Raw genomic sequence first — 13,883 nt, forward strand, 5'->3', positions numbered from 1 at the left:
AAGAACCTTTTGGGCAGAACACTTATGAATGGATTGGTGCTTTATAAAAGGACTGGGGGAAACTTGCAAAGTTTTTCTTGCTCTTCCATTCCTCTGACATATGAGAACACAGCAAGAAGGCTTTCAATAGACTCTTAATGCTGATGCCTTGATCTCAGGCTACCTTGCCTCCAGAACTGAGACATAAGTTTCTGCTATTTGTAAGTTACTCAGTCTTAGGTGTTGTTACAGGAGCACCAAAAGACTAACACTATAACTAAAGGAAGTGAAATCACTATCTTGAAGAGATACCTGCACCCCTGTGTTAGGGGCAGTATTATTTAAAATAGCCAAGTGTCCATTCATGAAAGAAGAGATAAGGAAAACACACACACACACACACACACACACACACACACACACAGAAGAATATTATTCAGTGATGAAAAAGAAGAAAATCCTGCCATATGGAACACAATGGGTAAACTGAGGGGACATTATTCTAAATGAAAAAAGGCATGAAAAGACAAACACTATATGATATCACTTACGTGTGAACTCGAAAAAGTCAAACTCATAGAAGTTTAGAGTAGATTGGTGGTTGTCAGAGGCTGGTGCAGAAAAGTGGAAAGATATTTTACTCCATGTGTGTATAACTTGTCAAAAATACATTCTACTTGCATGTATAACTGAAAAGAATTTAAAAAAACAATCATGAATTAAACATTTTATATGAAATTAGCACGGTTGTAGTTGATTTGGTGAGTTGTGTTTATATCTGGATTCAGGCATTATAATTGCAGAGAATCAGGTTTCATTTCAGTAGTAGTCTTTCTGATGAGTATGACGGAGGAGAGAAGGGCAGAATTGTTAGGAGTGTTGGCAAGGTGTTTTTATAATAAGGGACCATGGCCTTTAATCTGGGTAAAGAGGAAAAGTGGGGAGGAGTAGATGAACGTGGTTGAAACAAGTCTTATGAGAATGATTTCTGGAGTAGTGGCAAGGGAAGGTAGGGAGGTACTATTATCTCCAGACCGTTTGATGTGATTGCAAGATTGGCAGATGACTACCAAGAAGGAGGTAGAGCTGATGTAGAGCCAATGGTAGGTTCTTCTAAGAAGCTGGGTGTTTTATTGGCAGCAGGAGAAACTCTGCCTGTGCTTTAAATCCAACTGAAGGTGTGTCACAGTGACAGGAGGGAGGATGGAGAGATTCACCACACCCTTTCTAACTTGTGGGAATATTAGTTTGCTAGGGCTGCTAACCATGTACCACAATGAGATGACTGAAATGACAGATATTTATCGCAGCTTCTAAGGTCAAAAGTCTAAGATGAATGTATCCTCAAAGTAGGATTTTTCAGTTTTGTTTTGTTTTGTTTTTATGAGTGCTGAATAACAGTCTGCCCAATATCTTTCTCCTAGTTTCTGGGAAGCCTCAACTGTTCCTTGGTTTGTAGATGGAGTTCTATCTGTATTTTCATTTTTATAGCAAAAAAAAATGGATGTTGATCAGTTTTAAAGTATGAAATATTGTGAACATAGAATAAAAACAAATTGGCAAGGTTTTATGTGATGAGACCTAGTGTTGGCTTATTCCACACCTGCTCTGATGCAATGGGACACAGCCTCATTGACTGTTCTCATTTTAAATTCCTGACTACAAGGCGTATGTTGAGCATTTGCTGCTTCCTGGCAAGCACACTGCAATTCCCTAATTTGTACTGTCTTCCATTTTCCTAGATTGACTGTTTCACTGTGTCTCCTCTCCCTGAAACCTGCCACATAGCCTTCCAGTTCTCACTCTTACCTACTCATCTTGCCTTCTACTTGGAGAAAACTGAAACCATCGGAAGAGAACTTTCCTAGACTCTAACCATGAGTTCTTCCCACCTGACACCATCTGTACCCTTTTACAGGCTGTCTCTGCCCATTACAAGTGAATTTGGTGTGTTCATCTTTAAAAGTAACCCCTCCAGTTGTGCAGCATATCTATCTCCACCCATATTAAGAAATATTGCTCTAGAAATTCTCCTTCCTGTTTCCTATGCCATCATTTCCCCCCTTTCTAGTGGATCAGATCCATCAGCACAGACTCTTCTTTCTTTTTTTCAAGGGTAAAAATTTCTCTTCTGATGGATATATTTGTCTTTATTGTAGTAATGATCCCACAGGTACAAACAACTGTCAAAACTGATAAAACTGTATTTTGAATATGTGCACTTTATTGTATTTTGATTATATGTCAATGAAGAAGAAAACTTTCATTTGACTCTCCTCTTTCTACCAGCTAATAAAAACTTTATTTGATTTTTCTTGCAGCAAAACTCCTCCAAAATACTGGGTACACTCACTATCTTAATTTATTCTCATTCTTTATTGACCTCCTTACTTGGAAACCTTCCTTTCCTCACACCAGATTATTTTACCAATACTGCTCTTTTCTAGGTTGTGAGGAACATGATTGTTGCTAAATTCAATCGTCGATTCTCAGTTGTCATTTTACTTGACTTCTCTGTTTTGGCCCAGTAAGCTCATGCCATTTCTAATTATCCCTCTATTCGCTTGCATTACATGCCCCCTAGTTTGGGTATTTTTCCCACTTAATAAAACATTTCTGTACAGTACCATTTTCCAAGTCAACCTGATATCCTTCACCTCTTAACACAGGAGAACAACAGGGCTCAGCTCTTGCACATTTTCTCCTCCTTACTTACCCTCTCTTTTGGTGATCTCCAACAGTCTATTAACTTTAAATAAAGAGTATGCAATGATAGCTTCAATATTTATACCTGAGCCCAGAATGCCCCCCTGAATTTCAGAAGAACTCAAATGTGTTCATTTGAGTAGTTACTAGAAATCTTAAATTTAGTATTTCCAAATGCAACTCCAGATATTCTATCCAAATCTTCTTTGTCAGTCTTTCTCAGCTCAGTTAATGTTGACTTCACCCTTTCAGTTAACCTGGCTAAAATCTTTGGCATTATACTTGACTCCATTCTTTTTCTCATACTCAGTTTCCAATATTTTAGCAAATACTGTTAGTTCTGTCTTCCAAATATATGCAGAATATGAACACTTCTCAACACCCTCTCTACTGTTAGCCTGATTTGAGTCCCTATCATGCCTTGGAATAGTACAAGAGTTTCTTTATTTTTACTGATATGCATTTTTAAATTGTGATAAAAGAGACAAATATGAAATCTGTCAGAACAACCATTTTTAAGTGTAGAGTTCAGTAGCACAGTAGTGTTATGTATGCTCATTTTGTTGTGCAAAAGATCTCCAAAATCTTTTCATCTTGCAAAACTGAAACTCTATATCAATTAAACATCTTCCTATTTCCCCTATCTCAGCCTCTTAACTTACTTAATCCTTTGCCTCACTACAAACAGTTGTGAATACTGCAGATAGAGTACTTTTTAATTAATATGCTTTATTTTTAGAACAACTTCAGACTCAGAAAAATTGAGCAGAAAGTACAAATAATTCACAAACACCCCTTAATCCCTACACATGCCCAACTCTCTATTACTCACATCCTGCACCACGATGGTACTATAATTGAACCTTCGTTAACACATCATTATCACTCAAAGTTCGAAGTTTAAATTATGGGTCACTCTTAGTGCTCTGAGTTTGGACAAATACAAGTGATATATATCCACCACTGTAATATCATATAGAATAAATTCACCATCCTAAAAATCTTCTATGCTCTCTATTCATCTCTTCCTTCCCCCTAGCCCTTGGGAACCATTGATGTTTTGCCATAGTTTTGTCCTCTCCAAAATGCCATATAGTTGGAATCATATGGTATGCTATCTTTCCGTATTGGCTCCTTTCATTTAGTAATGTGCGTTTAAGTTTCCTCTATTTGGATGTCCAGCTGTTCCAAAATCATTTTTTGGAAAGACTCTCTTTGTTCCATTTTGTTGGCTTTTCTCTTTGTAAAAAAGAGACATGATTTTTGAGAGTCATTTGTTGGACTCTATTCTGTTCAGTTGTTCTAGTTGCCTGTTCTTTTCATTGTCTTGATTACTGTAGATTTATGGTGAGACTTGAAGTCAGGTTGTGTTAGTTCCTTCACCCCCAGAGACCTCTGCAAGTTGCCATTTACTTTGGCAAATTCCTGGACAGAATCAGCCTCTCTGCTTAGCAGGCTCCAAAATGTCCTCTTCTTGATGAGGACCCAAAGTTAGTTGAATTTGGAGTACTTATACTTAGTTAAAGTATACCAAAACTGACATGTAAAATTCACATGTAGATTTATTAATTCAAAATAAGCTATATGACTTTCAGGTGAGGATAGTTTTAATCAGTGCCTTCTAACCTCAGGAACAAGCTCTGTTGTAATCAGAGGGTTTTCACAACGAGCTTGGAGTCAGAACTGGGTGATTTGGTTACGTGATCAGGGCATACACAGCATCACACTGTGGTGACCCTCAGATTTAATAGGGAAGTACCATTCCTCTTGGACCTTTGGTGACCATTACTTCAATAAGGAAGTACACTGCCCGAGGACAGCAACTTCTCTAATGCCAGGACTGATGTCCTTCCCTAGGGACCCTTAAAACACACAGGTGTTTACATCTGTGGCTGTAAATGCAACTCTTCATTTGCTATTTTATTTATAGTGCTCTCAAGGCTAACCACTGATTCCTATTGATCAAGGCATTTTTAAAAAACTTTTAGATAGGCTATTGTATTCAATCAATTGTAGTCAAGTCTTGCAGGCTGGGGAGTCATTCTGTATTTTTCTAAAGTGAAATTGCCTAACACTGTTTAGCTCCATCATATGTAGGATTTAAAATTTAAGTCCACTTCTAAATTCATGGGGAATGCATTAGCTTCTATAAAAGAGGGGATATTAGAAGGTCACTTGACTGTGGAGGGCAAACAGACTTTGGTCTATCAAAGTGGTTTCCATACAGACGGAACAGCAGAATCCTCATAAAATTAAACTGTGTGTATATGTGTGTGTGTATATGTGTGTGTACATGTACATCCTTTCCTGGTCCCAACCTCAGACTTAATTGTAAAGATTTTGATAAGTGATGCTAGATTATTCTTCAAAGGTATTATGTAAATTTTCACTTCTAACAATAGTTTTTAGCAGTGACTTCTCTTCTATCTTCTCAATATTTAGTGTTAAACCTTTTGTCTTGGTTTCACTCTTGGGTAGTGACTTTGGTAAAAATCACTGCCACATGTATAATGGCACATGTCTGTAATCCTAGTGGCTTGGAGGCTAAGGCAGGAGGATCTCAAGCTCAAAGAGAGACTCAGCTATTTAGCAAGGCCCTAAGAAACTTAGTGAGACCCTGTCTAAAAAAAAATTTTTAAAAGGGAGTTGGAAATGTAGCTCAGTGGTTAAGTGTCCCTGGGTTTGATCCCTGGTAGGAAAAAAATTATGTATGATAGGTAAAATGTGCATAAAATATATAATTCTTATGAATATCAATTACCCAGGTTGTCCTATTCTCATACATGAAGAGAAAATTGTACTGGACACAATCTGCAGAAAAGTCTTCCTGTAGCAATTGGGAGTTAAGAGGAGTGATCATTTTCTGATTTGCAGATTGTATTAGTTGACTGATCACCATATTAAAATAGAGATTAGCCATGCTGTCAACTCATAATTTACTTCAAACAAAGTCAAAAGGACCAGATTTATAGTGAGTCCAGGACATAGGTTTCTCACTTTGGAATGAAATTAATATGTCACTATGCGACCCCTGGGTGTACTAATGTACAGCTGCTCATTATAAATGAATGACTAGAGGATTGAAAAATAGAGTACATATGAAGGCATTTTGGGAATTGTAAAACACATTTTTTAATCTAAGAGATATGGGCCTTTACTGAGGAGTCATTCTGTACCATATTATAGATTAAATTATGTTCCCTGAGTGCATCTAGAATGATTTTTTAAATAAAACCTAGGGAGTCAATACATAAGGAATCATTAGAAAGTCATCTTTTCATGGCTACTGAATTCATTCCTTTGTTCATTATAGGCTTTCCGAAAAGTAATGCCTGTTCAATGTATTTTGCAAATACTATTTGCATAGACATTAGGCTTGTTGTTTCCCTTAATCTAACTAACATATTGCTCAATAAATGGCTTCACAAATTACTATCCTCCAAGCTGGAGCTCTTTCCCTCATTGCAACTCTCCTAATGCATTATGTTTTCTTCTGGTCCATAGCACTTCTTCATTGAATTAACCTCATTTTCATGCACATCATTCTCCCTTGGTCTTGTCCCTATCTGATTTGTAGTCATGTCTCTCTCACGCTCAGTACACACATAGGCCTTTATTTTATTTACTCATCTTGCTTGATGATTACTGTATCTTGTCTCCACAGACCAGACTACTTTATTTTTCCTGGGTCTTTCAGAGCCCAGTTTCAGGTATGGGCTCAGCAGAGAGAAAGGTGGTCTCTTTTCTAATGACCTAAACACTATTTGTAATTTGAATCTATTATGGGAATGTTCCCAGGCAGGGTTAAATTCTACATCTTTTTGACTCTAAATTCTATTAAAAACAATAACAACAAAAAGATTGAAAATTTACTATCTAAAGCCACTATCGAAAGTTTTTTGATAATTAAAAGTGCCCCGTGATCCTGAATCACAATATTTTTCTCTACGTTCTAACTTTGGAAAAGATCAACAACAGTGGAAGATTAAGTTCTAGTGACATAGGCGAAGAGCCTCCAGTAGGAGTTAGGGCCCAATATTTGTGTTCCAGCTCAACCAATAATTGCCATGTGAATTTAAGCCAATCACTTCACCATCTGAACTATTCCTTCATCATTAACAAAAGATTAAACTACCATTCACATTCATGGGTATTTGGAGATCAGAGACCTCTAGATTTTGCTGAGAACTGTGGACCTTTTTCCCTGATAAAGCACAAGTACAAGTATAAATAGAATTCTGAGAGGGTCAGAGGCTCTCCAAAATCCATCTATAGATTCCCTAGAGGACTTTAAAATGATTTCTAAGGTTTAAAGTATGTGCTTTTAAAAAATCATTTATATCTACTCCTTCCAATGTGAATTAGTTTTAAGATGTGGATTTGGGCTATCATGTCATTTGAACTTGTAATTACTTTTTTTTTTTTTTTTTTTCCAATTTATGGTGTAAGCAGAGCAAATTTTCACTTGTACAAAATGTTCCCTTTGCATCTCAGGTCAGTTAGGGTGTTAGTCCTTCTATAACCTGTGCCTCAGAGATGGAAGTTCAGCTCTGACTTGAACTCAGACAATGATGGGAACTCACTCACATGTTTACTGATGAGCAAACAGAGAATTAAGAAGCTATCCTCTTTTTATTGAGCTATAATCTACCTCCCACTTCATAAATGTCATTCATTGACACTGTTTCTAATCTCTCAGGAGTTACCTAGATTAATTTTATTTTTTTTTCCCAATAGTTTAGGAATTCAAAAACCATTTGTGTACTCTTAATTTGCTCTGCTAAATATTCTAGTTTCATCTACAATTCCTCTAGAAAAGTGATTTCATAAAACTACTTTAATCCCTACGACTCTCCTCAATGGTCCTCTTGCAAGGTAGAGCCCAGAAGGAGGCAGTATGTTGTGGAAAAGTTGTAGTTGACACATGGCTAGTGAGAAAATCCCTTTTTCCAACTGCTGACTCTGGCTTTAGGAATGCCATCAATGACATCAACAACCTGGTCCTAGAATGAGGAACCTTTTGTAGGGTCGTATTGAAACTTGGGTCACCCAAAACCCCTATACCTATGGCTAATGCAGGTTACACTCATATTCTGTTTTTTAGAAGTCAAATCACCTTTCAAAAAACAAAAATCCCTATTGGCCTCTATCTTCACCACTTAGGCCATTGTCCTGCTCTTGGAAACCATTAGAAATGCTAGTTTCATCATTCATCATGTCATTTTTTTTCCCCCAAATTTTGTGTCATCTACAAATGTAATAAACCTGTCATGTTGGCTCCAAATAAATTGGTAAAAATTGTTGACCTATGGGTTGCTAAGTATATGTTTCTGTTTACAGATTATTTGGAATTCTTCACACTGTTGCTTCATGACTTCATCCAATCCCATATAACCCCCTGATCTACAGGCTAGAGAAGAGCATAAGGCTTATGTTCTACTTGGGAGCATTTATTTCTTTTCTCTTTCTTCTTTCTCTGTCTACTTTCTTTTCCTCCACTTCTATTGTCCTTATTTCTTCACATATTGGTACAATGTTTTCTGTTCTTAAGTTTGGGCCCTTTACCTGTATGTTCATTTGGGAGAAAATAATTTCCATTGTGTTTTCTGGGATTCCTTTGCCTCCTGCATGTGTGCAGCCCTGGCTGAGTCTGCGCTTGCCCTGGGAGGAACTTTGCAATATGCCAAGACACAGCCCCTGTGCAGGTGAAGGATTTTCCTTATGCTTGCTGACATTTGGCAGAGGAGGAATCTCCAAGAAGTTTGCCAACACCCCCAGACCAATTTATTTTCCTCCAGCTCCAGAATTACTCAAACATCAAATGGTAGTTTAAAGAAAATTGAAGCATAAAGTAAACATGTGTTTGGGGATGGGGGAAAGGGTGAGGAGAAAAACTATTAGGTAGTCCTCAGTTGACTTTTGTTTTAGCATCATTTCATTTATGACCAAATAAATATTAATGATAGGAAAAGAAAAACATTGGCCTACAGGCTATTTCAAAACACAAATTAACCAGCTTTCCATTATTCAATTGAAATATGGCATTATGTTAAACTGCTTTCGAAATCAAAGAATTTCTGGTAAGCATAACTTTTTTTGGTCCTTGTCACTAGCTTCTACTTCATCAAAACTTTCACCTGGAAGTAATTCATTTTACATTTGACTAAGGCTAAGAAATGAACATTCTAAAATATGTCCAAGTGAGTAATTTTACTTTAAAAAATGTATGGTTTTCTCATATGAGTTTGTGACCATTGTAATTGTAAAATAAATGATGTGGATTAGGATAAGCAAGTAGACCTACTATATTCAAGTGTAGACAGTGGTTGGTTAGTTGGTTAATGTTTGTTAAATTAGTTGGACATTTTAATTATGGATTTTTTTTGCATTCAATCCCCTCATTTGGACAGATCAATGTTGGCATTAGATCATTAACCCTCACTTAAAGAAAATCAAATGCAACTTTGTTACTCTCTAGTTACCTTGTAGGTGAAAGGGATGAGCTCTGAAGTCTGTAGAACCTTTGCAAATGTGGGGAAGCACAGTCAGCCTCAGCTCAGGAAAGAGTGGCAGGTTGCTGAATAATTAATATTTCAGAAGGAGTCCCAAGATCCTCTGGATCAGGGTCAGTATTAGTACTCTAAACCTATAATAACTCTGAGTAAATGATAGTGAATGATGGGTTGGCATCCCAAAAGCTAAAGGTAAAAATTAGTGGGAGTATCCTGATTTTGGAAGCTCAAGACTCATTTGTTCATCCACTCATCCAGTGAACACTGAGGGACTACAGGCCTAGTGTGTCCTCTTAGCACAACACTAGCCTTATGACCTTGGACCAATCACATCTTTTCTAAGACTAAATTGTGAGGTATAGGGATTCATGCATGGAAAACTCCAGCAGAGTGACTGGTCCCTTCTCTTTTCCTTAGTTTTTGTACTTCTTTTCCATGAAATTTATAGTACTATGAAATAACTTTCAGTTCTTTATAACAGATTTATCTGTACAGTCTTGGGTCAACAGGAATTTCAAGTGATCTGTATTTGCAGATGAAATTAAAGTATTTAAATATTATTACAACTGATCAAATATTTTTGCAAGATAATCCACCAAGTCCGAGTATGTCATTCTTTGCCAAATAGTACTCTGAGGCTTGCTGTCTACAGTACATGCAATCCACACATTTTTGAGCTGCTGTTTCACAGGAAGCATGAATAGTAACTTTCTTTCATTTTTAGTCCTAATTGGGGTATGTTTTAGTAATACTTAGAAAAAAACTTCTAAACCAATTTTTTTAAAGTATAAAAAAGGTACAGAAGTTTCCACATTAAACATCCCTATATGCATAGAGTATCAGTGTGATGAGTTAGCAGAAAGAGACCAAAGAAAATGAAAGTTTAATTTTTTAGACTGTGGATGCTGTAGCAGTCTTCTGATTTATACTCATAAATTGAATTGATTTTGAAAACCATCTAAAGATTATTATTGTGGAACTGACAAAGGTATATATCTATTGTTCCTTCACTCATTCACTCATTGGAGCAGTAAACATTAATGAACACCCTCTGTGTGGTAGGCACTGTGCCTGGGACTCCAAAGTGAAACTCCATGTTCCCTGACATCAAGGAGTTGCTCTGATTAGAAAGATGTGAACAGAGTTCTTTAAGGTAACTGGTGCAACAGGAGGAGACCAGGGTCAGTGGGGGGATATGAGAAAGAGCTACTAAGTCTACCTGGGGAATCAGGGTAGTCTTCAGAGGAGGTACCCTGGTATTGGAAGGATGAGTGAGAGATGATTAGGTTCATGGAAGGAGGAAGATGTTTGGCAGTGAGAACAGGATGAGCAAAGCAGGGATACTTGAGGGAGCCTGGAGTGGTCAGGGAATGGGGAAGAGTAGGTTATTATTGTTAGTGCACAAATGATCATGAATGTGGGAAGAAGAGCTGGTGAAAAATGAGGCCCAAAAGGTAGGGAGAGGCCAGATCATCTGAGCCTTGCATGGCAGGCCTATGTTCTTTCCACTCTGCAGGTCCGGTTATTGAAGAGTTTTGAATAGAGGAGTATGTTCAGGTTCCAAAAGAAGGTTAACAATATTGTGATTGTTTTCTTGTTTACAAGTTACAGAAATGGCACACACACACCCTTTTGTTCTTAAGGAGTTTCAATAGTTCTCCTTGTAATGAAGTTCAGGGGTGCCAAAAGCAATATTTGAACTAAATGATAAATCAGAATTATAATAAGAGCCTGTGAGCATATTTTTAGTTAACAGAGTTTTAATAGGCTATGATGCAATCCCTAATAGAGAAGATTTAATTATAAAAGATAGTCTGTCTCTAATGGAAATTTGGCTGTGTGTGTTTTTATTGCTCAGTGAATTAAAAGGTTTCTATAGAAATACATTGTTGAGAGTCTCAGCGAAAAACACATATATCCCAATGAAAACTTTCCACTCATTTTCTTCATCTCTTGTGGCAAAACCATGAATCTGACAGAAATCAATTTCACTTGAATTTTTCATTATTTTTATAATTTCAGGGGTTAAGCATATGAAAGGCCAGAATGAATCAGCATTCCCTGAAGAAGAAGAGGGTGTAAATGAGAGAGAGGAGCAGTGGGACCATTAGTACCAGTCTGCAGCAAGAAGGCTTCTGGGGAATAACCAAACTAGGAACTTTTCTGGATATCCCATGGAACACCACTGCTTGACTTCCAGAAGCATCCTCCAGCTCTGCACTGCAATCCTACCGTAGAAATGCACCACCTGGAAGCCCCCACAACTGAACTCTAGAACCAAGTACAAGTTGATTCACATCACGATTAAATAGCAAGCATTTATTTTACAGTGATTTTTCTTTTGAATTACATAGGAACTTGTGAACATATGGAGTGTTCTAACTTTAAAACTGCCAGAGCTTGACCCCTCATATCCTACTGATATGATTTGCATTCCGAAGTTAAATGTAAATAGCATCACTTTATGAGTAAAAAATAAATACTAAATACACTTAGAATGAGTGTGTGTGGGGTTAACTTAAAGAAGAATGTCTAATGGAGTCTTTAAGTTCTGTGCTTATCATGTTTCTGTAAAAAGAACAGAAAAAAGTTTACTTTGAAAAGATTAAGAAAAATCAGATTTCTTGATCCAAAATACTACATCAGATACTAAATATTTTTCCTTCCAATAGCACATTAATGGTTAAAGAACTGTAGAATTCTTTTCCTTTTCTAAGCTGTGTGATATGTATTTCCCAGCATTTTATCTGAATACTAAAAGAGAAAAATATTAAGTCTATAATGAAATATGTCAAGTCTCCTCTAGCCCCTTTCTATTACTTGAAATTTCAATGACCAATTCCTATTGCATTTAAATAAATTTTCTGTATCATAAAATATGAAATTCCATTAATTCTTCCATATATCCACTCACTCACTTATTAGTTCAACAACTGTTTGTTTCTGAGCTTATCCCTAGGAAGGTACTCTGCTGGGAGTTAGGAAAATAAAGAAAAGATAATCCCTCTTGTGTAGAACTGGTTTTTATATAAAGTAAGGTTTTATGGGACAGTGTGACTTTTTGTAACTCAAAGTTCTGGACTTTTGAACAATTTCAATTATTCTTAATATTTGAATGTAAAGTTTAGCAGGGATAGAGGAATGTCAGTTTGGTTCCTACGGTGATGATATTAGTGAGGTTCAAATGCTTCATGAAAGGAAAACAAAACAAATCTCAAAAATCAATAAAGGAGAAATTAAGATAGGAAAAAAGGGGGAAATTCACTGTGAAATCTTGATGTCAAGAAGTAAAATAATTGTTTTTAAGTTTGAATATGAACTTTATAATGATTAAGAAGAGACTTGTGGAAAGCTCTAATACAATGCAGCAAAAAATAGCATTTTCCTTGAAAATAAATGCAAAACTCACTGATAAGTAATAGCATGACTATGAATGAATACTCTCCTCCCTCTCTTCCTTGCTCTTTCTCTTCTTCCCTCATTCTTCTTTTTCCTCTCTCTCTACTCCCGACCCCACATTTTTTTTTTGTTAAACCAGTTTTTCCCAAAACATTTTGGAGTTTCTAAGCCACCTGCTATGACTGTCTGATTTCCCAAGTTTCTCTTTACTTAAAACCTGATTAAGGTTCATATTTGTTTTAAGTGATTTTGAATTATTTGTTTGGAAAACATCCTGACACTCCTTGAAAGTATTTGAGATACCCTGGATTAAAAAAAAAAAAAAATTGCCCCTCCCTTTCCTTGAATAGACACTTTTATAAATGTTGTTTTTTTTTTCCCCAAAAGAATTTAGGCAAATAAAAAGAAACAGAAGATTTTGCTGATTTTGTAACACTCTTTGTAGAAATAAACAGCTTGACTTCTGGATCCTTCTATTCTGTTCTCCATTCTCAGGACATAAAGAGATCAAAATTAAAAGCATAAGTTTTTCTTGGGATACGTTGGTTTCTTCTATTCTGTTCCCCACTCTCAAAGCACAAAAGGATCACAATTAAAAGCGTAAGTTTTCCTTGGGAAATATGTTGATTTTCTCAGAAATGGAATGAAACTGCTCAGATAATGAGTTCTTAGTTTCCTTTCCACACAATTATAATTTATAATGACTTTTTTTTTTTTAAGAAGACAACATGTGACTTCAGTTTGGCTGATGGGTGAAGAAACTTTCTGACAAAAACAAAACAAAAACTTTGTATTTCCCAGACCATATTTATAATATAAAATGTTTAGTGCATAGGCTTTGAGTCACTTCGACTTGAATTAAAGTTAAAGTTCATCCTCCACTAGATTTTTGACTCAGTTTCTTCATTTGTAATATAGACACAGTCTTGCCTAACCTACTGTGTCCTTATGAGATTTAAGAGAGAAGACTATAAGATGCCTAGCCCAGCTTTGTGAGTATTTAATAATTGGTGTCTCTTATTATTATCAGAGTTAGACAGGGCCTCAGAGAACATCTGTCCAATCCTGTCTAATGCCTGCACCATTAGATCACGACACTTACTCTTTGCTAACTAAGAACTCTAGTTCCTCTCCTCTTTGCTAAACTCTCCCCATCTCCTGCATCCTCATCTTTTCTTTCCCCAACCCCTCACCCTTGAAGACACCAGAATAATGTCGACTCCTTTCCAGTGTATCTGCCTTTCAGATATTGAGAAATGCTCTGTAGTCATTGCCTAAATGGTCTCA

The 13,883-nt window shown here is 36.5% G+C and overlaps 1 protein-coding gene across 2 annotated transcripts in view; it reads left to right on the forward strand.

Annotated features, from left to right (window-relative positions):
• Positions 1-13,269, forward strand: part of Ppp1r1c (protein phosphatase 1 regulatory inhibitor subunit 1C) — a 138,616-nt gene extending 125,347 nt beyond the window's left edge. The window contains exon 5 of one of the 2 annotated variants that reach the window (XM_047546453.1): positions 11,220-13,269. In XM_047546453.1, the coding sequence (XP_047402409.1) occupies positions 11,220-11,308 (89 nt within the window). In that variant the 3' untranslated portion in view covers positions 11,309-13,269. The remainder of the gene's footprint in view (positions 1-11,219) is intronic. The other variant, XM_047546454.1, reaches the window with a different exon arrangement.
• Positions 13,270-13,883: the final 614 nt, after the last annotated feature.

This window comes from Sciurus carolinensis, chromosome 3, assembly GCF_902686445.1.
Source record: "Sciurus carolinensis chromosome 3, mSciCar1.2, whole genome shotgun sequence".
Lineage (NCBI taxonomy): Eukaryota > Metazoa > Chordata > Mammalia > Rodentia > Sciuridae > Sciurus > Sciurus carolinensis.